This window comes from Crinia signifera, chromosome 3 (assembly GCF_055691185.1).
Source record: "Crinia signifera chromosome 3, ASM5569118v1, whole genome shotgun sequence".
Lineage (NCBI taxonomy): Eukaryota > Metazoa > Chordata > Amphibia > Anura > Myobatrachidae > Crinia > Crinia signifera.
In genome coordinates, this window is record NC_139219.1 from 232,779,625 (window position 1) to 232,806,336 (window position 26,712).

General features: G+C 47.4%; 1 protein-coding gene across 1 annotated transcript in view; it reads left to right on the plus strand.

Moving 5' to 3' along the window:
• Window positions 1–11,831: 11,831 nt before the first annotated feature.
• KNG1 (kininogen 1) overlaps window positions 11,832–26,712 on the plus strand; it is a 32,231-nt gene continuing 17,350 nt past the window's right edge. The window contains exons 1-4 of the mRNA XM_083177634.1: window positions 11,832–12,081; window positions 12,661–12,774; window positions 15,591–15,678; window positions 18,582–18,760. Coding sequence (XP_083033760.1) covers window positions 11,887–12,081; window positions 12,661–12,774; window positions 15,591–15,678; window positions 18,582–18,760 — 576 coding nt within the window. The 5' untranslated portion in view covers window positions 11,832–11,886. The remainder of the gene's footprint in view (window positions 12,082–12,660; window positions 12,775–15,590; window positions 15,679–18,581; window positions 18,761–26,712) is intronic.

Consider the following 26,712-nt stretch of genomic DNA (forward strand, 5'->3'; position numbering starts at 1 on the left):
GATTTGTTTTGTTTTTATGGTGATCTTATTACTTCACAATTCATATTCTCAAAGCCATGTATAAATTATGGGGGTCATTTAAAGATAAATGAGCATCTGTACAGTATATTTACTTAAGAAACAAACGGACATCAACATTAAGATATTTGTGTATCTTGTGTGACTTATGGCTCATGACATGTGTAGAGACAAAACGAAAGGGTTAAGGTGCTGTGAGCATAGGATTAGTACACACAGAATGAGCTCTTTCGGGTCTCTTATTAAGTTTTGGAGACAGATACTGTACAACAGATAGAGATACAGTACTAGCCATTCGACTCCTACTGTACTTGTCATTTTCAAATATAGGCCCTTATTCTGATCGGTGCGGATATTCCCGCATTCTTACGGAGCGGTCCGCACGCCACGGTGTTTTGCCGCATGCGGCCATCGTCCGTAGAAACGCCCACGTGTCCTCCGCATTCGGACGGACTCACTCTTTAAGAACAGGGCGTGTTTACGGACGACATACAAACCATGCGTGTGCGGGAGAAACACTCCGATTCTGCACGGTATTACAGAGTATTACAGAGTATGCTCGGAAATACCGCATCCGACCGGGAGCCAAGCGGTGCTACCGCCCGTAAGCGGAGTATTTACGCCAAACAACCCACTATTAAGTATCTTCTGCAATACATCACATGACCCACTTATTCAATTACCTATCCTCATAAAAAACTGCTTATTTGGAATTGGAATCAATTAGATGCCAATATATCCTTACAAGCATGCCTAACACATGCATTGCACACATTAACCCTTACAGCAATTTAAGTGCAATGGTTTCAATTAAAGCACTGACAAGCGTCCTATTAGTGAGTAATGAGTAAAGGAGTCGATTCTATTGGGTTCAGGTGTTAATGCTTGTAGTCATTAGGCGGTCCGTTCGCCTACCGCATGAACGAGTGGTGTCCGCAAAGCAATAGTACACTTGTGGACACCGCACATTTCTTCCCTTTTTGATCGCGTGCATTCGGAGTGGTATCCGAATGTACGCCCCCCAACATAAGTGTACTCCCCCGTGTCCGCCCATGTTTCCGCCCCGTTTTGCCCACTTTGAAACTACGCCCATGTGTCATTCCGCATGACGCCCATAATACGCCCATATTTCCCGACTGATTGCGGGGAACAGTTTGGGACGGGATTTGGCCGAACTGGTACGGAGTCAAGGCGTGGCACATGCGCGTTGCGTTCTCCACGCATGCGCAGACGCCGAAAAGACGCGATCCGAAAGTATGCGGTAAAGTCCGCGTCAATCAGAATAAGGGCCCATAGACTGTAACATGGCAGCTTTGTGCTGCTTGGCTTGTACTGTGTCACCATCCACTTTTATCCTCTCCAAGACTTTGGGGAGTAGTCAATGGGTTTTTTCTCCATGTGCAGCGAATCCTGTTTAGGATTCGCTGCATATTCGCAGGGTTCCAGAGGGCTGCAGCATTCGCTGCCAGCCCCCCCTGTCACCCTATTCAATGCCGCAGGGGCTCGCTGCCCCTGACGGCGAATTTTAATCACCGCAGGGAGCCAGGGGACGGAGGCAGGCAGGGAGATGGAAGCCTCCCTGCCTGCCCCAGAATTTGTGGGGGAGGGCTCCAGGGGACACAGGCAGCAGAAGCTGCCCCCCGGTGGAGCTGGCACGGGACATGGGTAGGGAGCAGCTTCACTGGTCCAACTCGTAATAAGCTGGGACCCTTGTGCAGTGAATATATGAATATCTAATGAGCGGCTCCCGGCCCCCTGCTGGGGAATGTGTAAAAAAAAAAATTACAAATAAAAATTTAATATATATTAATGTGCTTCGAGCACATGATTAAAAATAGCATGCCCCTTCACAGAATAAAAATCTGATTTTTTGACACCAAAAAAAAACAAAACACTTACCAGTTCACCTTAAAAAGATGTCGAATGCAAAACGGTGAATCATGGCAAAAATCAGGGAGAAAGCAATTCGCCATCCTAGCATTGAATACACTCCCAGTGACAACCCCATTGAAATACACCAGCGAATTGCAGCGAGCATGAAACAGAGAACTGGCCACCATTCACTGTTCGCTTTCGGTGAACAGTTAACATTGAATAGGGTGAATCACACACATTTTTGGTGAAAAAAACAGTGAATCGGGAGCATTGAATACTGACCTATGTATGGGTGCCATTTGGTCTCCCGACAGTTGGGATTTCGACAGTCATTACACCGACTTCAGAATCCCGACTGTTAAAACCCCAACACCCCGTAGAGGGAGAATAGAATGGGTGGCGAGCCACCAAGCCAGCAGCTCAAGGGGCTTCGTTTTGCTCGCCCCACTGTCTGAGTCCTGGCAGACGGGATTCCAACATCAGACTAATGACTGTCGGAATCCTGACTATCGGCGCACTATACCACAACCCTTAGTACATAGGGGGTTATTCAGACCTGATCACAAAGCTGCTTTTTTTCTAAAATGGAAAAAAACATGTGCACTGCAGGTAGGTCAGATGTAACATGTGCAGAGAGAGTTAGATTTGGTTGGGGTGTGTTTAAACTGAAATGTACATTGCAGTGTAAAAATAAAGCAGCCAGTATTTACCCTGCACAGAAACAAAATACTGTAACTCACCCAGTTTTAACTGAAAGTATGAGACTGAAAGTATTTATTGTGTGGACTGTCATTTTGCATTTTGTGTGTCCTATGAAGGAGAGTTCCCCGAAACATTAAATGAATAATGAATAACCACCAGAATTTTGGAGGAATGAGTGGAAAGTGAGGAACTAGCCATACTCTTACCACTGCAACCCACGCCCTTCTCTATCTCCTGCATTGTGTGGGGAGGGCTGTCTTTCTCATTTGGCTACATTTGGGATTGCTATCCCCATGGAGAGCAACCAAGCAAGGTATCTGGGCTGTTTTGTGGCAGAATGCCGGATGTGCCAAGACGTTTGCTCCAGACGGTGGGGGGCTGACATAGATAGCGATGTGCTCCCTAGGGTGCACGGACAGGCGCTACCACGTTTGCTGTGCCAAGAGCTGCCACTTAAAAAGGGGTAGTCGGCCCCAAAAAAACAGAACAAACAAGAAAAAGAAGTGGCGCTGGTATTGATGAAATAATCGTACAAATATTTAATAACAATTAAAACAACATGTCATAAATCAATTACATACAGTAATAAAAAGGTGGGTCAATAACTGGACCGGAGGCTGAATGGATTGGACCCAAGAAATGGTGGAAGTGGGTAGTAGCTGGAATAATAAGGGTTGCCCAATAGTTACCACTGATGGTGATTGTGATCCAGTCCCGAAAGCTGAATATCAAATGGTCCTCAAGTAGGTGCGACTGTGGGGTCACAGTTGGTTGGAAACCCAATAGATGTTGTAGGGCTACGAACTGTTTAGGCCACAGTGTCTCACGTCGCTTGGAGGCTCCAATAATGGGGATAGGATCGGATGGCAGGTGTCCTCAGGGTTGGAAAATTTAAGACCAACTGGTCAATGATCTCAGTCTGTTGTGACCAACCGTGATTCCTGCTTGGAGATATGTCCGCGTGGTGTCGGCAACAATGAACCGCAAATGCGGGGTGGTATATGGGCAATTGTCTCCCAGAGTTTGGAAATGGGCACCCAGTACACTGGAAGGTCCGATGGGTAGGGTCCAAATGTGTTCAGCTGATCCTGGTCCAGGCTAGAGCCTGACGCATTTCGCTGCTTGTGGCAGTGCAGCTTTATCAAAGGTAGAATGAATACTTGTGACCATGGGGTTTATATACCCCTGTGCAAGTGATTAAGGCTTAACACCTGTGTAGTTACTTAGCATATAATAAAACATAAAAAACTGACATCAACAGAAGGCAAACATTAGTAATTCATAAAATAAAACACATAGACATACATAGTTAAAAAAACGAGTGTTCCTTCATATTATTTAAACATTATAACTTCTGACAGGAAGAAGATAGATGGCCAATCGGTTTAGGAGAGAGAGTAATTAACATAATGCTGTTGCGTGGTAGCCATAGTGATCGGCAATCCGTCCAATCACTTGTTTGGACTGTCCGGTCACATGGCATAAAGCTATTAGTGTATAGTTAAACCCGGAAGTACGGGTGTCTGGTGTGCGTTGCGCGCCTCGTTCTGGCCGTCTCTGGCGTGCGTTACACGCCTCGTCCAAGCTGTATTCAGTCCGATCACGTGTTCAGTGATGGGCGAATCGGATCTCGCTCTGGTGAGTCACAGAGATGCGAGCCTGATACTAGCGGGGATCTATAGTACGTGTATATATCTTCTATATTAGAAAAATAAGTGATAATCAGTTCTAGCATTGGTGTACTTTCCGCAAATGATTATAAACTGGATACATAAATAAAGAATTGTATCCAGCGAGATAGAGGGATGTTCCACTATAGAGGTAACGGGATTGGTTTGGAGTGTTGTCATGGGAACCATGACAACCATCATAGAACGAAACGACTAGTATAACTTGTAATCCCTTCATTCTAATGGGGCATATACAACAATCACAATCTTAAAGTCATATCTGAACCATGGATTAATATAGAGCAATATATGTACACATAATTACCATACATGTAGGTGTTTAGAGTAGAAAAAATAAAAAATATATATAAAAAAATACTAATGAAATAAATAGTAAATAAAGCAAGAAATATCGGATACAGTTAAGTACAGATACAATGTAATAAGGTAATTGTGGATTCGATTGTATAGTTCATAATCGGTGACTGTGCCCCCCCCCCCCCCCCCTCTATTCTTTATGGTCAATTCTCCAGGTCTATCTACCCCCCTTTTAGGTGGATTCCCTATATGGCCTATATCAGAGAATCTGGCCCATAATGAGAAGTTAAGCAGAAGGGAGGGGATAGAGAGAAACAGAGTGGTAGAGAGGATGTAATGGGGCACAGGGTGGTAGGGAGGAGATAGAGACGCAGAGTGGTAGGGAGGGGATAGAGAGAAATGCAGGGAGATAGAGAGTGCATAATGAGACAAAAGGCGTAGTGATATGCAGGGCGGTAGAGAGGGAATGAAGAGATGCAGGGAGGGGATAGAGAGAGATGCAGGGAGATAGAGGGGGGTATTCAATGTTCGGGTCACGGCAGACGAGCTTGCTCGCCTGCCGTGACCCAGTCCCGTTCTCGGTCAGCTCGACCGAGAACATGCAGGCGGGATTCAATGTTCCGCCTGCAGCGGGGCGAGAAGGGGGCGTGGCCGCGAGTTGCGGCCGGGAAGTGACGAGCTGCAGCCGGCAGCTCGTCACTTCCCCGCTGTTCTCGGCAGAACGAGCCCGACAGCTAGAGATGTCGGGCTCGTTCTGACAGGAAACCCTGTTCAATGCTGTCGGGGAAGACAGCATTGAATAGGGCCCGTCGAGCATCTCCCCCACGGGAGATGCTCGACGGCGATTGAATCTCCCCCAGAGAGTGCATAATGAGACAAAAGGCGATAGGGAGGGCATAGTGATATGCAGGGCGGTAGAGAGGGAATGAAGAGATGCAGGGAGGGGATAGAGAGACACATGGTGGTAGGGAGGGGATAGAGAGAGGCAGGGCGGTAGGGAGGGGATAGAGAGAGGCAGGGCGGCGGTAGAGAGGGGATAGAGAGAGGCAGAGCGGTGGTAGAGAGGGGATAGAGAGGCAGGGCGGTGGTAGAGAGGGGATAGAGAGAGGCAGGGTGGTTGAGAGGGGATAGATATGCAGGGCGGTAGAGACGGAATGAAGAGATGCAGGGAGGGGATAGAGAGACACAGGGTGGTGGAGGGCATATTGGATGCCGTATAATTCCAGGGGTGCTGCCATGTGTCATGTATAATTCCAGGGGTGTCCCATGTGTGCCGTATAATTCCAGGGGGGCTGCCAAGTGTGTCATATAATTTATGGGGTGCTGCTAAATCAGCCATATAATTCCAGGGGAGCTGCCCTTTTTTTAATTAAAGAATAAAAAAGGTTTTTGTTTTTTTTACTGCAAGGGCTGTTAAGTGTGCAGTATCAGTCCAGGTGTGAACCAAGTGTGACGTATAATTCATGGGGTGCTGCTAAATCTGCCATAACTGCCCTTTTTTATTATTATTATTTATTTATTAAAAGAATCAAAATATTTTTTATTTTATTTTACTGCAGGAGTGTCGCTATGTGCGCCGTATAATTTCATGTGTGTCGCCACGTGTGCTGTATAAATCATGGGGTGATACCATCTGTGCCGTATATTTCCAAGTGTGCCATGTATGCTGCATCAAGTCAGGGGTTCCACCATTTGTGCCGTATCAGTCCAGGGGAGCAGCCCTTTTTAAGTTAAAAGAAAAATATTTTTTTTTCTTTTTAATACAAGTGTCCCATATCATTTCAGGGAGCTGTCGTATAATTCATGGGGTGGTGCTAAGTGTCCCAAATCAGTCCATTTAAAAGAAAAAAAAAAAAGTTTTTTACTGCAAGGGCTGTTAAGTGTGTCATATCAGTCCAGGGGTATTGTATAGACCAGGGGTGAGCCAAGTGTGCTGTATAATTCCTGAGGTGAGCCAAGTATGTCATAAAAATTCTGTGGTGAGCCAAGTGTGTCATATAATTTCTGGGGTGCTGCTGAATCAGCCGTATAGTTCCTGGGGAGCTGCCCTTTTTTTAATTAAAAGAATAAAAAAGATTTTGTAATTTTTTTACTGCAGGAGTGCCACCATGTGTGCCGTATAATTCCATGTGTGCTGTATCAGGTCAGGGGTGCCACCATCTGTGCCAAATCGGTCCAGGGGTGATGCTAAATGTGCTGTATCAGTCCTGGGGTGCTACTATGTGTGCCGTATCATTCCAGTGTTTATGCCGCCCACTTGTGTTGCTTAGCTTAGTCATCCAGCTACCTTGGTGCAACATTTTGGCCTTAAAAACAATATTGTAGGTACAAAAAAAAAAACTAATTCTGTGATTTTAGTGGTTTTTATGTTTTTTTTTCATTAAAATACAGCTCCAAACTAAAACTTAAACCCCGAAAAACCAAAATAAAAACACAAAGGAAGATCCAGATCCAAAACACGAAAAGTGGCCGATGGACACCCCTAATTTAGATATATATTTTGTTTTATTATTTTCATTTTTAAATTTAGGGCCCCCTGTCTTAAGTACCCAGGGCCCCCCAAAGCCTTAATCCCGCTCTGACTGTGCATCTGCTCCCCCATATCTGTTTTGACTGCTCAATCTCAATTGTGTTATATTTGGAAAGATGATGGAATGTACAGGAATGTTTGCTGTTGCTTCACCAAGACATCTCTTATATATTTAGCCAGATCTGTCACTCAACCCCTGTGGAGAACGTTCCTGTGTAGAACAGTTTCACTTTCATGTGTCTGACGTTCCACCCCCTTGACATCACCTCCCCCCGCCCAGCCAGGGCTACAGTACACGCCCACCATCCACCATTACTCCACAGCCACCATCCACCATTACTCCTGCACATCCCTACCCTCTGCCAGGACCCCCGCGACCCCCCTCCCGCGATTCGCGGGACCCCCCGCGACCCCCCCTCCCGCGATTTGCGGGACACCCCCCCCCCCGCGACCCCCTCTCCCGCGATTCGCGGGACCCCCCCTCCCGCGAATCGCTGGACCCCCGCGACCCCCTCCCGCGAATCGCGGGACCCCCGCGACCCCCCCCTCCCGCGATTTGCGGAACCCCCGTGACCCCCCCTCCCGCCATTCGCGGGACCCCGCACCCCCCTTCCCGCGATTCGCGGGACCCCCGCTTTCCACCCTCCCGCAAGTCACGGGACCCCCGCGATCCCCCCCTCCCGTGATTCGCGGGACCCCCGCGAACCCCCCCTCCCGCGATTCGCGGGACCCCCGCGACCCCCCTCCCGCGATTCGCGGGACCCCCGCGACCACCCCGGTATCCGGACTATTGTTAGACAGCACTTACATCGACAGCCATTACATCGACACCATTAGTTCGACACCTCAATAGGTCGACATGGTTTTAGGTCGACATACCATTAGGTCGACATGTCATTATGTCGACAGCTCATTAGGTCGACAGCTCATTAGGTCGACATGTTTTTAGGTCGACACTGCCATTAGGTCGACAGTGTCTATGTCGACAGTCAAAAGGTCGACACGGGTTTTTTCACTGTTTATTGAGCCGACATGTGCCGACAGGCGGTATTTCATGCCCTACTATCCACTAGGGCGTGGTGGGAGAATAAAATAGTGTGCCGAGCGCAGCGAGGCACCGTGCCCGAAGCATAGCGAGCGGCTGCGGTACACTTCAAACTGTGTCCATATCGACTGTGTCGACATTTCGGCCAAAAAACAGTGAAAAAACCCATGTCGACCTTTTGACTGTCGACATAGACTCTGTCGACCTAATGGCAGTGTCGACCTAAAAACATGTCGACCTAATGAGCTGTCGACCTAATGAGCTGTCGACATAATGACATGTCGACCTAATGGTATGTCGACCTAAAACCATGTCGACCTATTGAGCTGTCGAACTAATGGTGTCGATGTAATGGCTGTCGATGTAAGTGCTGTCTAATATCCGTCCCAGACCCGACCACCCCCTCCCGCGATTCGCTGGACCTCCGCGACCACCCCCTCCCGCGAAACGCGGGACCCCCGCGACCCTCCCGCAAATCGCGGGACCCCAGCGACCCCTCCCTCCCGCGAGCCCCCTCCCGCGATTCGCAGGACCCCTGCATCCTCCCCTCCCGCGATTCGCGGGACCCCTGCGACCCCCCCTCCCGGCATTAAAAGGATCCCCCGCGACCCCCCTTCCCGCGATTCACGGCACCCCCCCCTACTGTGATTTGCGACCCCCCTCCCGCAATTCGCGCCGCCCCCTCCCGCGATTCACGGAACCCCCCGTAGCGCCCCCTCCCGCGATTTGCGGGCCCCCTCGGCACTTCTCACGATTTGCGACCGCCCCCTAATTCACACATTCGGGGACCCCACCTCCCGCGATTCATGCCCCCCTCACGCAATTCACGGCACCCCCCACACCCCCCTTCCTGCGATTCGCAACCCCCCACGACCCCCCTCCCGCGATTCACGAAACCCCCCGTAGTGCCCCCCTCCCGCGATTTGCGGGCCCCCTCGGCACCTCTCGCGATTTGCGACGTAATTCACACATTCGGGGACCCCCCCTCCCGCGATTCATGCCTCCCTCACGCAATTCACGGCACCCCCCATACCCCCCTTCCTGCGATTCGGAACCCCCCACGACCCCCCCTCCTGCGATTCACGGACCCCCGCACCACCCCCCTGCGCCCACCCTCATTAAAACATGCCACCCTCATGCAATTCACGGCAACCCCCCACACCCCCCCTCCTGCGATTCGCAGCCCCCCCACGACCCCCGCCTCCTGCGATTCATGACCCCTCCCGTGATTCACGGACCCCCGCACCACCCTCCCTTGACTCACGGCACCCCACGCGTCCCTCCCGCAATTCACGGACCTCCGCAACCCCCCCTCCCGCAATTCACTAACCCCGACAACCTCCCTCCCGCAATTTGCGGACCCCCCTTCCCACGATTCAAGCCCCCCCGCGCCCCCGCCCACGATTTGCGGACCCCCGCCCCCTCCCGCTAACCGCGGATCCCCACACACCACCCACCCTCCCGCAATTTGCAGACCCCCCAGACCTCCTTCCGGCAATTCCACCCCCCAGCGGACCACCGCGGCCCCGCTCCCGCATTTCACGTACCCCCGTGACAATGGGGGATCCTGTACCACCACAAGCAGGTACCACCCCTAGGTGGGAAATCCGGCCCTGGCTGCCGCACTGCAGGTTTCCCCACTGCCCTCTGCACCAGCGCCACAACTTTTATCAATGTCTTGCCCACATACCACTATTATACAGCCTCCTGCTCTCATGCACGCTCACTCCCTCCCAGTGGGAGGAGACGCTCACCCACTGCCGGGAGCTGCATACTGTCCCCCACCCTCCTCCAGTTCTAGGGATGCCCATCGACCATCAATGATTTTCAAATAATCGATGGTTTATGGCCGATGTTGAATACTTTTGCCATCAATGTGGGAGGACACTGCCCTGCCTCCTGTTCTCCTGCCCGTAACTTCCACCAGTGGAGACCCGCTCACCCTGTGTTGCCCACATTCCCCTATCATGCTTTACCGCCCAGCCTCCTGCTCTCATGCACCCTAACTCCCACCCAGTCGGAGGAGACACTGACTCCTGTATTTCTGTGCTGCCACGCTGGACCCTCACCTACTGGCAGAAGCTGCACAGTGTCCACCACCCTCTTTTGTCCCCCGTATGCCCACACACCCCTATCACTACCCAGCTTCCTGCTCTCCTGAACCGTAACTTCCACCACTGGGTAATCGCTGACGCTGTGTTGCCCACATACCCCTATCATGCCTCATATCCCAGCCTCCTGCTCTCATGCACCCTAACTCCCACCCAGTAGGAGGAGACACTGACTCAGGGCCACCGTCCGGTACTCCTGTGCTGCCACGCTGGACCCTCACCCACTGCCAGAAGCTGCAATACAGGGCATCTTTCATACAATTCTAACCATATTTCTCACAATACAAATGTTCACAAATTAAGGGGCGTAGCCCCTTACGCCGGTGTGAAGAGCGCCCGTAGGGCGCGATGAATCACCTAGTCTTTCTAATATATCACTAAAAGGGAGACAACACCAGAGTTGTATAAGTAGGGGGACACTGCTTCGGTAAGAGCAGTGGCAAATAGGTCTGTGTAGTGTGTGTGACACCTGGCTTCCTGGACACCACACACCCTGCAAATATGATAGATATGACAAAACATGCAAACTCCCTCATTAATACATCTATGATCTTGTCATACTTTGATATGTCTTTGACGTACAGCATGGCTCCTGCCTCCACAATTCCTCACCATTTATGGTGCTACCCCACCAGTAGTGCCCGCTCAGAATTCTTTTCTATATAGTCTAACTGCCACCAACTGCTATTCCAACCTGGCTCACTGTCAGTTGGTGTTGCCTATGTGTATGGTGCTGCTCCATCTACTACTACTACTACTATCTGCTGCAGTCCCAAGTCCACTCCATGTGCACTGTAATCCATACTTACCTACTCAACACACAGGAAACTCATGAATCTTGAGTCTTCGATGTCCAGAAAAGTAAGAAAATCTCTCCAAAGCTGCCTGTTGCCATGTGGCTCCACCCACATTCTGAGCAACTTGATGATGCTTAATGGCATCATTTTGACCCCAACATCTATCTTTAAATGCCTATAATCATGGCATTGTATAGTGGGAAGCAGGGCTGTGGAATAAAGGTGTAAATCGCCTGACTAATTTACGCCATCCCTCTGGTCCTTCTACCTGACTTTCTCCTTTCAGAGGGGGCAGCTATAATGTCGACAACTTTTCTGTAAGCTCTCGTTCTCTTTATATGTTTGACTGTATATTGCATGATTTGTAACTCTGAAGGTCTGGTGCCCCTGCTGATGAGTGGTGAAGATGATGATGATAATGATGATGATTATAACCACTGTGACAACTAATTATTGAGATACTAGCAATAATTATAACCAAATAACCATAGCTCCTTCATGTGTTCTTCAGGTTTAAGGGTATAGCCTAGTCCTGGCTCAGATCTGAGGAACAGGGACTGTTCTCAGGAATCAGGGAAGACTGGTAACTTATCTGCACCAATATAGATTGGTCATGATCCACATACATAACAATAATTGTAAGCCAGGAGAATGAAGATCTGTTTGTCTAAAGCGTGGCTATTCACAAAGTGCAAGTTGTGCAATATTTGAAATCAAAGTTTGATGACCTACAGTCTTTTTTTTTACAAAACATGTTCGTTATACCCTGGCAATCACTTTTCCACAGTCTACTAAGCATCCATGCTAGTATCTGTCAGGAATGGGGCACTTGCTTGTTCCGCTCCTCTGTTCATACATCATCTTAGGTTCTGCTACTCAAGTCCCAACTGTTGATGCAGATTGTAATGACCTCAATACCTTTGAGGCAGTAGATGAGGCACTTAGGTCCTACAACAATGCAAAAGGAGAAGGAAATCAATTTGTTCTCTACAGAATAACAGATGCCAAAATAAAGGTATGTGACTGTAAACTAGGATTTCCTTAATTGTTTATGTTCTATGGCCTGATTGTTTTCAATGGCCAATCTGTTTATTGTAATAAGTGAAGGTTATGTTTAGCAGAGGAGTTTCCAGTACTTTAATGTTGATTAGATATTGTAATAACACACTGAGGGTGTAATTTATGTTCTTTTGAAATAAAGTGTAATCATTAAAAAGGGTTACGTATAGACTATTTGCTCACTGGAGTACATTGCAGGCCATAATATATTCACTGGAAAAAGTTTTGGAACACAGCATATTTAATTTGCACAAACCTCCCTTAACATCGTCCTTGCACATTCCATACATACCTATCACTATTTCCTGAGATACAGGAATGGGAGGTCTATTTAGCAGGGGTGGAGGATGTTTAATGCTGATAATCAAATAATGCTGCCCTGCCCACCTTAACATAATGCGGCAACTCACTGATTCTGGCGATACTGGGGCCAAATCCCAGGATCCCCAGGGTTCCTGGTAATATACCACCCTAATCAAAAAGTAGTATTCATCTTTTTAGCAATATACTCTGAGTTTTTCTGTTTTGTAACCAGGATGAAGGAGAAGATCAGATGCATTATTTTGTGGAGCATGAAATCCATGAAGGTTCTTGTGGAGTGAAGAGTGGTAAAACATGGCAAGAATGTTCATCCCTGGCATCTACAGCAGTAAGATTTATTATCAAGTACTCCTAACCAGTGACCGCTGCAGCTCACACCACAAAGTGCAGGGAGCAGATGGTTCGCCCCCACACGCTACGTCTGTCCTCAATGTGTTTTGAGCTATTGCAGCACAAATCGCATGCATTACGGTAAAACAGCATGCGATTTGAACAAGATGCGCTGTGATCTAATACAAAAGGTAAAGCATGCGCATACCTTTCTGACTTGCGATATGAAATGTGCGCATCGCCTCACAAGCCAGAAGAAATGCGGTGCAGTGTGAACTGTGGGCACCTTTAAACATAAATGCAGAGATGTATGTAATACGGTATGTGTGCTGGCTGCCGACCCCTGAGATCGGTTGTGCTGTGTCTATCACAGCTTCTGCTGCACCGCGGACCCAGCATTTGGTTTCACTGTTCTTCAAGGGGGATTCAGTCGGCAGGTTGACAATAATAAGGTCGACAGTCAGTAGGTCAACACAAGCACTATGTCGACATGATAATGGTGAAATGGTCGATATGAGTTTTTTGGGTACTTATATGTTAGTTGGGCGCCCACTAAGCTATATGCTTAGTATTCCGCTGCGCTCACCACACTATATAAAATAAACTCCATTCCGACATGGATAGTGGGGGTATGAGCGTAGTAACTATAGTGGGTGCCCAATTTACATATAAGTACCGATTTTTGTGTTTTTTTCTCCAAAGACGTTGTTTTTCATACTTTACCATCCAAATGGACATAGGGGTTTATTCTAGTTCATTCTTTCTGACAAAATCCTTCTTAGATGGACAAAACCATGTGCACTGCAGGGGGGCAGATGTAACATGTGCAGAGAGAATTAGATTTGGGTGAGTTTTTTTGTTTCTGTGCAGGGAAAATACTGACTGCATGATTTTACACTTCAATATAGATCTCACTTTGAAGAAAAACCCCACCCAAATCTAATTCTCTCTGCACAAGTTACATCTGCCCCACCCGCAGTGCACATGGTTTTGTCCATCTAAGAAGGATTTTGTCAGAAAGAATGAACTAGAATAACCCCCATAGAGTTAGATTATAATAGTGTGTTAAGTGCAGCAAGGTACCGTGCCTGAAGCATGGCGAGGGAAGAGAGTTATGCGATGGGGATACGGTAGAATTCTACGGTGTCCATGTCAAGCTTTAACATAGACACAAAAAACATAGACACAAAAAAAAAAACATAGACACAAAAAAAAATTGTGAAAAAAGCATGTCAACCTTTTTCATGCTGACTTTTTCCATGTCGACCTATTTTTTGTGTCGACCTTTTGACCATGTCAATCTAAGCTATGTCGACCATTTTCTTGTGTCATCCTATCGCCTGTCGACCAATAGTGGATGACATATTGACTGACGATCTTATTAGTGTCGACCCTCTGACCCATACCATACATACAAGGCTGCCCCAGGCTAATGTGAATCCTATCCAAAGGGAGTCTGGGGGTGGCCTTAGAAGGACAGTAATGCCTAATGCAGAGTCCCGGGTGCCGTCGGTGGCTGTTATACTAAGCGCTGCCATCCAGAGGAGGCTCCAGATGGGGGGCTGCAGCGCAGTTCAAAATTCAAATAGGGGAAGTACAGCAACTGCCACCAACTGCTATTCCAAACTGGTTTACTGTCAGTTGGTGTTGCTCCCCTATTTGAATTTTGGACTGTGCTGCAGCCCAGTATATAAGTAATCGAATTTCTGAAGCGAAGATGAATGTAACAAAGTTTATACATTTTTGAATTTGGTGAGAGCCTGATTCTGGTTTGCAAAACAAAAGCAAGCACTGGCCATACACCTAGTTTACTAGATGACTGGTTGAAATGAAGATCTTGTACTATTTGGGTGCAATTTGCTCCCACACATTGAAAAAAAAAAAGATAATCAGTTGAAACATTGAATTATGATTGTCGAGTTTCTGTTGGAATGGATGAAAATGGCCCAGGACTGTCGGGACATACTAACAGTCGGAATCCCAGATTGAATACTCCCCTTGCATTGGCACATGATTTGGTTAAGATTCAACTTATACCCCTTTCAGATCGCACCTAATTACTGGTTTCATGCCGTTTTTATTGCTGGTTCGACCAGGTAATTGGTGTGATCTGAAAGGGGTTAGCAGGTTCTTACCGGTTCGTTGTTGTGTTGCTGTGCAGTGTAAATGACCCATTTCCTGTTCACATTAATGGAGGAGGCAGTGTTTGGAGCAGCGCCAGCTCTAAGCGCTTCCTCCACCCCCGCCCAGATGATGCTCCGCCGCTCTGCCCCACCCCCCACATGATGTCAGCAAACCGGTTCACTGAAGGGATCTGAACAGAGCAAAATGCAGGGTCGCACAGGGACTGAACCATTTCAAAGTCCCTGCATTTTGCAATGTGAAAGCGGTATTACTGTACTTTTTTGCTTTACTTACAAAACAGAATCAGACCCTGAGTTGCTACAGTCTGCTAGAGTATGTTGGTGCCTTTACCTCTTCTATAGTCTATAGTTACTTTTTAGGAATATATGTAAAAAATGATGATCATGATAAAAAATTGATGAAGGGCAACTTATTTTGAGTCATGACCCAAATTAAAAGATAGACGCTCATAATGATGATGATGATGATAATATAGCCAGTCTCACTGGTTACTTGCGTAATTGCTCTTGTAGCCATTTATATGGTTTGTACCAATTTGGATATGTTACTTTTACAGAAGTATAGTTCTCTGTAATACCTAAGTACTATAAATGGAGACAGTGATGTCTGAACAATAGAGTGCACCAGTAAAGGAATGATGAATTTATTTTTATTTTGTTTCTTTGTCAGAATCGGGGCAAGTGTTCAGCACATGTCATAGTAAACAAAGAACTAAAGGTCAGGAATGTTGTGTCTCAGAACTGCAGCAGCCCTAAAGGTAAATGAATTACCCTCATTTCTAGGGTATTTTCACTTTTAAATGGAGCATGCACTGCACTGACTACCATACTATAAATACAGCATGCCTTGTAGTGTCAACAACACTGGAGGTTATTCAGACCTGATCGCTGAGCTTGACTTCAAACTTCGAACGACTGCACGTGCGTGCGGTTCATAGTCCACATGCGTAAGGCCAGCAATAAAGTCCAGCATATTTTCTGATCGCAATCCTTTTGCAAGTTGATTAACAAGAAGCCGGCATTTGGGGGTGACACTTGGACGTTTTCTGGGAGTGTCAGGAAAAATGCAGGCATGCCCAAGCCTTTTTAAGGGAGGGTGTGTGACATCAGCTCCAGTGGTGGCATTTGTGGGTGGTGAACCCAGGTGCAAAAATATGCACCACTTCAACCCAAGTTCACAATATGCAAAATGGCCCGCAGTGTCCCGTGAGGCCATGCCCCATTTTTGGCAGTGGGGGGGGGGGGGGCAGTTGGGAGTTCCCCCCTGTCAGAAAGGATGGGGGCATGGCTAGCAGCTTACAGAGCTGCTGGGCATGCCCCTACAGTGGTGAAAATGAGGCATGGCCTCGTTGGTATAGACCACGCCCCTTGTCTATAGGCCACACCCACCAAATTTTGGGCGCGCACCTTAGGCTCGCTCGGTGTCCTCTTTATGCCTCTCCAATATTGGGATGTATGAAAATGGCAGTGGGTGATAGGGAGAGACAGAGGGCAGTATTCAATGAGAAAAGTTCTCCGTGTTTTGTGGAGAACTTGTGCTTTGTTCGCCTTGGACGAAGCATTTTGCTCTCCAAAAGCGAGCAACCCTATTCAATGTGAAATGTTCTCCATCTTTCTAAGTGACTTTCTCCGTGTCTCTCCGTGTAGCAATTCTCCATCTTTTGATGGAGAGCTGGAATGTGAACTTTTAAACTAAAAGGTTTTTTTAAGAAATTTTGGTGTCAAAAAATCAGTTTTTTTTTTCTGTGAAGGGGCATGTTATTTTTATTCATGTGCTTATAGCACATGAATATATATTTAATTTTTAAAAAAATATTTTTTTTAATTTTTTTTATTTATTTTTTTTACACAGTGCAGCCAGCAGGGGGCCGGAGCGCTCGAGCCGCTCATTAGATATTCATATATTCACTGCACCCAAACGTAACTATGCACAAACGGGTGCAGTGAATACTGGGTCCCCCGCTGGCTATAGGGGGGTGCAGCCTGGGTCCTGGAGAGCCCCCCTCCCCTCCACAGTCCTCTGGAGCAGCCAGGGAGACTTTAATCTCTCTGGCTGCTTCCGGCTCCCTGAAAGCTCCCTGCTCCCTGCAGGGGTTAAGACTCTCCGCGAGTGGCGGAGAGCATCAGCCACATTGAATAGAGGGAGCAGGAGTGGCAGAGAGCCCTTCGGAACACGGAGAGTGCATGGAGAGCGAAATAAAACGCTCTCCATGCACGGAGAACTTTTTCATTGAATACTGCCCAGAGGGTGACAGGAATAGGAAGGGAGAAGCACAGTGTGACAGGGGAAAACAGTGTGTGACAGGAAGAGCCTAATGGAACAGCAGTAGGCCCGGTGCACTGTACCTGCTCCACCAATGGCAGTTCCATCTTTGGTCAGCTCTGATTCTATCGCACTGACTGAGTAGTTCCTAGGTTACGCACAGACTGTACACACTGGAAAAATTTATTCGATAGTGAGTGAATCACCAATCTGCGATATTTTCACAAGACTTTTGCAGCTTTGCACAGGGCGGGATTTCATTATGGTGGGGCAGCGGCTATCTGATCCCAGGGCTCTGCAAACTAGCAGAGAAGCGATCAGGACTGATTATCACCCACTATACATAGAGCATTATAGTGAGTGCCATATAATACGAAGCATTAATGGGAGAACATTACATCGATGACCTATAATGTAGAGAGTATCACAGCAACTGTCATATAATAGAGAAAGCATCAGTGACCCATATACAATACAGATAACGGTACTTGTGTATTATCTGGGCTCCCGATTTTTTCATTGCATGCCACTACTTAAGGCATGCAATGTGATGCAATGCAATGCAATGCAATGCAATGCAATGTGATTTTTCATTGTAAAGACCCGATTTTTAATTGTATAGTCAGCCATGGGTGATTCCATACCCCCACTATCCAACTACGCATGGAGTTGATTTTATATAGTGTGGCGAGCGCAGCGAGCCACCAAGCCCGAAGCATGGCGAGCGCAGCTAGCACCGCGAGGGGACGCGGATTACTTTACATGTATTCTGCGGCCCCTCGCGGGGCGCGCTGCGCTCGCCACGCTTCAGGCTCGGTGGTTTGCTGCGCTCGCCACACTATATAAAATCAACTCCATGCGTAGTTGGATGGGTGACTATACAATTAAAAATCTGGTCTTTACAATGAAAAATCGCATTGCATGAATTGTATGCCACTATATTGCATGCGATGCGATGCAATGCAATGCAATGAAAAAAAATGGGCGCCCAGATATTACACAAGTACCCAGATAACATTGGTGACTACCATATAATGCAGAGAGAGTAACAATGGAGCACACACACACACACACACACCAAACTCTGATGTTAAAATACAGCTTGAGAAATCCTGCAGGTTACTATTATGCGTGCGCAAACAATTGCAATGTTTGTCCCACCGAACTCTTTTCCAGCATTAGGTAGTTCCCTGGGCATATAAGTTTTGATGCTGGAAGTCCAGCCATCATTTGATTGGGGGCTTCTGTTGTCCATCCCTACCCTACTGCTGAAAATTATTGAGGCATCATGCCCCCTATTTTCACTTCTGACTCTGGAACTTCCAGTTGGGGAGGTACATAATTATTATTACTACTGTAAATATTGGTCAGCAATAATCTGAAGTTTCTCACCTACAGTACCAGTGGAACTTCCTGTGACGGCTGTTCATCGCCAGTGCCTTGGTTGTCCTCAACCACTAGACTTGAACAATGAGGAGTTACTGCGTTTTGTTCATTCAACCATAGAAAAGATTAACATGGAAGGAAGCCATCCATTCTACTTTGATTTGGAGACTATAGTGAATGCCACTAACCAGGTGTGTGCAATACATCTGAACATCAATCTATCTATCTATAGGTGCATACACACGTACAGATTTTTCTGTTTGATCAATCTTGTGAGAACAAAAACCTGGAAATGTATGGGAGCATATGACAATCAAAAATTTCCACCCAAATGCAGGAAAACAGAAGAAAAAAATATGATTTGATAAATGTGTTATAGCAGAATGATTTAAACAATTTGTCTGACTGATCACTGTCTGTTTTCAAGTGTTTGGGAACTATTTTTTGATTGTCATTTGCTCCCATACATTTTCAGGTTCTTGTTCCCGCCAGGTAGATCAGACAGAAAAATCTGTACGCACCTTTGAGTGTACGCACCTTTACAGTGGTCTTTTTGGGAATCTTAGGTCACATTTGTCACTTACTGTACATGCAATAATTTAAATTAAGTAGTTTTTATTGCATTTTCATAACATAACACACATAAGCAAGGTGCAAAATCCCGACAGAGACATACAAATTAAATATTGCATAGTACTAAGTAGTATTTTTAACCATTACAGGATAATATATGAGTATAGTTAAGTTAGATAAAACTGATCCCCTTTTGCTGGTAAGTATATAGTGCATTGGCCCGAAGGCGCCATCCGGGCACACACATCAATAAAAAAAAAAATGATGGGTCATAATAGCAGGCTAATAATATAAATGGTACTACAAAACTATACATGAGAAGCGTAACAAGGTTTTGGTCAGCTGTCGGGAGACCTAAGCCCACTAACTCTAATAACGTAATTAAACCCACCCCCCCATAAGCCCAAATCAAACCGCCCAGAAAACCCCCCACCCTGTACAACCCATCCCCAACCTAGGCGTACCTGGATCCCTAAAGATATCCCCCCCACTATCTAATATAGGTTACAGGACAAGGCAGACTAGTGGCCTATAGCTATAGTAGCTAACCTAGCCATGCAAAAAACTAACCTACCTCTCTTGCTAACCCAACTACCCTCTACACTATATCTATCTAACCCCCCCCCCCCCCCCACACCCAAATATAGGAAGGATAAATAAAACGAATGCCTAACAGGGGCAATTTTAAGGCAGGATCAAATTACTTTCAGCGGCTCCTCTGTACCCAACAGATACAAAAACAATGCGATAAGCATTACATAAGATACCAGAAAAGAAAAAATAGGTGAAACAGAATGTAAGCTCTGCTTCAGTTCGGCAAGTATATTTAGCATATTCATTTAGTTTAGTCCGGCCAAGTGTCAGCGTGTGTCAGGTAGGTAGGTATGACTATTTCCACTAATCTGGCCAATATTCTGTATCGGCAAAGAAAAATGTCAGAAAGGCAGCATGATCCCACCTTGCATTAAAATAAACAGAAGGGTATTCAGCACATATAGTGAACAGCTCGTATGGATTAGGTACAATCAGAAAAGATAGCACCGTCATTTTTAAAGGGACTGCGGCGTCATCAGGACATTCAGGAAAGTAACAGCATAGAGACTCATCTATAGGCACAGGCATAGAAATCGGAGAACTGAAGGCATATTCAGCCGCAGGCGTAGTTAGCTTAACAGAATCAGACGTTGAGTGTAAGTCCAAGACAGTCCCATCACTACATTGCCCATCTAAGCAACTTGGTGTAGTAGTGTCAAACAGCTGCAGAAGCCTCTTGGTCGAGGCTGTTATGGCACACAGGATTTGTTGTATATGGCTCTCCATAGTGCTGGAAAGATGTGACCCAAGTTCAATTTAAGCAGCAAGTCAGTAGCGATGTGGCAGCGGCTAGCACACTGCCAAACCTCACCACTATTGTGAAACAGGAGATTATAGAATGACGGGAATCCCGACCAGCACGTCAGAGAGAGAGACACAGCAGTTGAACATAGTCAAATTATACTTGTGCACTGTAGCCTTTTTAATAAGTGAACAGCTGCACCTGTGCAGATTGTCAATGGCAACGAAGATAACAGTGAGTTAGTAGGAATTCTGTAAAACAGTGACTATAAAGGTAATGTGTCCCTTCTACTGTGAGTGCAGACTCATATTCAATACTGCTGCATACATAATAAAAGGTAGGCAGTCCCAGGCCTGTGTAGCCAAAAAAAATGTAATGGTGCCTGTTATACCGGGCCCCCCCAGGTCAAGATGGGCACGGCCTCCCCCTCACTACCACGAGGCACGTCTGGGTTTTCTCCCCCCGCGTGTATCAGGATCCAGGGAGCGCAGCAGGCAGCCGGAGCAGATGACTTTGCAGGGCAGGATGTCGCAGGACTGCAGTTAAGCCGCAATGGGCGGCAGCAGCAGCAGAATGTCACTTGCCTGTCCGTCCAGGAGTCGGTCGCCGGCAGGCTTGTGTCAGCAGGGCAGCGGCTGAGGGAGCACACCATCAGATGCAGCTCCCAAGATGGCGCCCGCCAGCATGCGCACCAGAGGCCAGCAAGGCGCTCTAAGCCGGGGGATCCCCCACAGGAGCGCTGAGTCCTCCAAATGGGCACCGGCCAGCAACTCGGGTGCAGAGGGAGAGCAGGGAAACCCAGGACAAAGAGCAGGGCGGCGGCGGGGAAGCGTCTCTCAGGCCGTAGCCTCCAAGATGGCGCCCGCTCACCGGCACACAGGAGTCCAGGGGACAGCGCACACCAAGCCGGGCGAATCACCACGGTACCTCTAGGCTCCAAACCAGCGCCACAAGTGCAGAGGAGCAACAGGGTACGTAGGAGCAGGTCTGGGGTGCCCAAACAGCAGTAGTCAGGATATTTAGCCGGATTACAACGGAGCACCCGCACCTTGCGTCCGCTCTCTTGCTTGGCTAAGCCACGCCCCCGTACATGCAATAATTTGACAGTACTATTTATGTGAGACATAGGGGGTAACCTATTAGTAGTGGTAATTTACCGCTGCAAATAGCTTTGCCAGGGGCTATCCAATTAGCCCTAATGTGGAGTGCTCCTCCTCCCCTCCTCAATGCCGGCCCACATCTGTCCATCTGATCACAACTTCCACCCCACTGGTTTCTGCTAGCCTGCTGCAAGGCAGCCGGCTTTATCCAGACCAGGAATGGCCTTCTGTGCACTCACCATCGATGGTAAAACAATAAATGGCCATCAATGGTAGCAAACTATAGAATGGAGGATCAGTGGCATAACTATGGATTTTGCATCCTCCCCCCCCGGCCTGGTATAGCTAAACCCCCCCCCCCCCCGCCTTACCCCTCCATGCACACGTCCCCCGCTGTTCAGGTCTGCGGTCCTGGCGCTGCTCGTTTTCCTCTCCTCCTGGCTCCTGCTATTGAAAACTGACCCTCACAAAATGGCTGCCCCTAATAGCAGACCGTTTATATGGATGCTAGAGGAGGCCGCCGCCTCCTCTAGCATCCATGGATTTCACCAACCGATGGTCATCCTTGCTTTTCAATGACTGTCAGTGGGCCAATAGGTACCTTTGCTTGGGGCTTTGCGGGTTCATCGGGAACAGAGCTATGCGGCTTGTGTTGCCACCAACCAGGGGAGGGGCATCACAAGGAGCTGTACCATCAATAGTGTAGAACCATTGGTTCTCTACCATCCAAAATTGTCTAGAATTGTCATTAAACCATCAATGGTTTGTGACCATGGATGGTTGATGGCCAATTCTAATCCAGCCGCACCCCAGTTATGTACCCAGTAAGGGAGCTGGGCAAGGGGTGAAGAGGTGCCAGGTAATCCAGTAAGGTAGGAGTGTGCTAATCGTGCCTAATAATAGAGGGAAACCACTATATTATAGCTATGACCGTGGGTGGAGAATGATACTGGGCATGATCATTTTTTCCTTTGATCTGATAACAAGAAAGTTAAAAGGATCTTTGATGGAGAAAGATCAGTTAAAGTACTTTAGCTCATGGTTTATTCATATCTGAAGATATTGGACAGGTGTAGACTAAAAATGTCAAATAAAAAAGTTATTGTATATTGAAACCTTAACACTAATAGATGACCCAACAATTGAAGAGTATAATAACTAATAGGTATTTGGGGGAAAGGGTGTGTGGCCATACAGTATCCCCAGAAAGGAAAAAATGGTACTTGTTTCCTAGCACGGCCACAACGATTTGGATCTCGGGCATCGCAGGTAAAAAAATTGCGTCGGTCGCATCGCATGCGGGCAAAAAAATCGCATGCGATGCGACCGACGCGATGCCGCGATTTTCCATAGGGAACAATGTAAAATGCCTCAATTTACCCAAATCAACATAGGGAACAATGTTAAATGGCCCAGAGACCCCAAACCCCCCCCCCCCCTGAACAGTGAAATGGCCCCCCAAAAATTGTTAACACCACCCCACGATCAACGTGAACCCGAAGCGTGGCGAGCGCAGTGAGCCCGCGAGGGGCAGCGGTACGCGTCCTCCGACCTTTTCATACCCCCACTATCCACGTCGGCGTGGAGTTGAGAATAGAAAGTGTGGCAAGCGTAGCGAGCCACCGAGCCCGAAGCGTGGCGAGCGCAGCGAGCCCCGCGAGGGGACGCGGATACCTTCACAGGTATCCGCGTCCCCTCGCGGGCTTCACAGGTATCCGCGTCCCCTCGCGGGGCACGCTGCGCTCGCCACGCTTCGGGCTCGGTGGCTCGCTGCGCTCGCCACACTTTCTATTCTCAACTCCACGCCGACGTGGATAGTGGGGGTATGAAAAGGTCGGAGGATGCGTACCGCCGCCGCTCGCCACGCTTCGGGTTCACGTTGATCGTGGGGTGGCGTTAACAATTTTTGGGGGGGTCATTTCACTGTTCAGGGGTGTTTTTTGGGGTCTCTGGCCCATTTAACATTGTTCCCTATGTTGATTTGGGTAAATTGAGGCATTTTACATTGTTCCCTATGGAAAATCGAGGGCATCGCGTCGGTACCATCGCATGCTTTTTTTGGCCGCATGCGATGCGACCGACACGATTTTGACATTTTCAATGCATTTCAATGGCAAATCGCGGGCATCGCGTCGGTCGCATCGCAGACCATTATAAATGACCCGCGATGCCCGCGATTGTGGCCGTGCTAGGAAACAAGTACCGAAAAAATATTATTGCTATATAAAGACACAATATACTGTAGCATAAGCACAAATTGCGGGATGCCAACCCAGTCCTTTCAATTAACGACAGGCCCAACAAAATCTGTACATTTAGTATTATTACAGTACATGAAGAAAAGGCTTAAGCTGGGTACACATATGTACAATTTCATTTTTCTTGCGACCGTTCGATCGACCGAATACACGTTCGGCCGTCCAAAACATACGACCGATCTGCGCGTACACATATGTACAATTTTACTTGCGACGTCCGATGTACTCCCGTCCAAACAATCGCAAGAAAAAGATTGTACCACCGTACACACTCTCCCGATCTGGCTATTCGCACGATAAAAATGTACACAACATTATCATAATGGGCTGGATTAAAAGAGCATACCAAAACGAGGCGTGATCACAGAACAAAGAATCGTTCGTGTATTACAGTGAATAGAGCCGTGACTATTCAGATCATTGCTAGCTGTACAGGATATACGTACGTACGTTTGTCTATCGGTGAATTTGGGCCTTTTTACAAACAATTTAATTATGAGCTTGAGGAGAAGGAAGGCTCGTGCATGCATTTTAGCTGCTATGGCCATTAGATTGCAGGCTATTAAAAAAAGAAAAAGGACCAAGAATCGGAGCTGCTGGACCAGAGAGGATGGAGGGATGACGCAGCTAGTCAACACCCACATGGGCGTGCTGCTTTTGGGAGGAATGATCGCAGGAACGGGCTGCATATCGATCGAACGTGCGTACACATGTCACTTTTCTTTCGATATGGAGCCGTCCTGTCGGAAGAATATTAAGCAGCAAAGAACCTCCGACCGACCGACCGTGGACGGCCAAGAGCGTTTTTGGCCGTTTATCGATCGCAACGAAGGGATCGGGACTGCGTACACATATATACAATCGAACGGCCGTTCGTCCGCAGAACGGAAGAACGGCCCGACGATTGTACATATGTGTACCCAGCTTTAGTTGTGTGAATAATAAGGAGTGAACAGACACTGACAGGACTACTGATCCATGTCTAGTTTAAGTAAACAGAAATGCACAGACTTGTTGCCCCCATTTGGAGGAGTGTATTGTGCCATCACCTTTTGACCTTCCTCATGTCGACCTAATGACCCTGTCGACCTAGCCCAGGTCGACCTTCAGTCATGTCGACCTTCATGCATGTTGACCTTCATGCATGTTGACCTTCAGTGGTCGACCTAATGATTGTAGACCTAATGCTTGTCTATCCTATGATCCATACCCATCAGGTTTGCCAGAGTCAGGGGAGCAACAGTCTTACAACTACTGTACAGGACATTTGTACCTGATTATGGTACAACTCCAAGCCAAATGTTGCACCAGGAGAATGGAAGCTAGATCCTAGGGTACAAATTCTGTTGTTGTCACTTCTGTAATCCTATTTTTAGGACCGGGTTAAAGGCCTAATGGGCCTGGAGCTAAAAATGTCGGAGGGCCCATTATAAGAAGGGGAGGAGATGAGGCCAATGCCATGTAGGCATGTAGAACCCATGCACTATAAGCCTCAGTCTCTCCATAAATATAAGTCCACACATTCTGTATAATAGAAATGCAAATGTAATACTTTACATTTATTTCCAACCATGTGGTCATCTGGTGTCTGCCTGGTAATAATCATGCTGTCATGATGATGGGCCTATTTTTGTATGGAGGCCTGGAGCTGCAGCTCCGTCCACCCCATTGTTAATGTGCCTTAATATTCCTGCAGAATTCATGTGAACTCTTCCAAAAACTATTATGGAGGTCATAACACCCAAATTTACCTTCTCCAACGAATTCTCCTCTTTTCCTCTATATTATGTGACCACCATTCTCCCTTACCTGTATATGTAGATCATGGCACTACTTTAACCCATGTACTAGAGCCATAATTCCATAATTTCCCACTCATTCTTCCCTTCCTGTCAACCACAATGCCTTGGTGCGGTTTAAGGTTGTTGGGTTGACACACAAAAGGTCGACATGCATTGGGTCGATCCCTGAAGATCGACATGGCTTAGGTCAACTCCTGAAATAGGTAGACATGCTTAAGGTCGACATGGTTGGAAGGTCGACATAAGATTTATGTCGTCATCTAGGTCGACAGTCAAAAGGTTGACATGGGTTTTCCCCTTTTTTTTGAGCCGACATGTGCCGGCAGGTGGTATTCCATGGCCTACCATCCACTAGGGCGTGGAGGGAGAATAGAATAGTGTGCAGAGTTTAGCAAGGCGCTGTTCCCGAAGCGTGGCAACAAGACGTGCTGCACCGATACGGTGTCCGTGGTGACATTCGGGATAAAAAAAAGGGAAAAATCTGTGTGGACCTTTTGACTGTCGATCTAGACACTATCGACCTATAGGCCCAAATATACGTAGCCTAGCAATGTGTTGTGAATCAGGCCCCAAGAACAGAAATGCACTGAATATCATGGCCCCTGCTCCCACCCCAGCCCATTATGTAAATAGCCTTTATATTCGTTCCTGAAAATCTATTGCTCTTTGTGAAAATAGCTCAGTGTGTACGCACTACTTCCTTTGTTGAAAGATATATCTATCAGAGATTTTGGCAAAATCTTTTGAAATGAAAATCTCCTAGTGTGTATGGTCCTTAAAGGCCCATGCACACTGGGCGACTTTGAGCTGAAAGTCGCTCAAAACACCCAGTTTGAGTGGCTTTCCTCACAAAGCCGACTAGTGTGTATGGCCCGGCGATGAGCGGCGAGCGCTGCTGCTGCGCGCTCCCACAATATCGCCGGGGAAGCGTTCATCTGCTGGTTACACCAGCAGATGAGCGACTTTCAGGACAGCTTTGCATAGCTCTCCACTATGCAACGCCGTACTCCCCCCCCTCCCCCTTCATCGGCGCTGGGCAGGGGGAAAGCCGCTCAGTGTGTATGCACTGAGCAG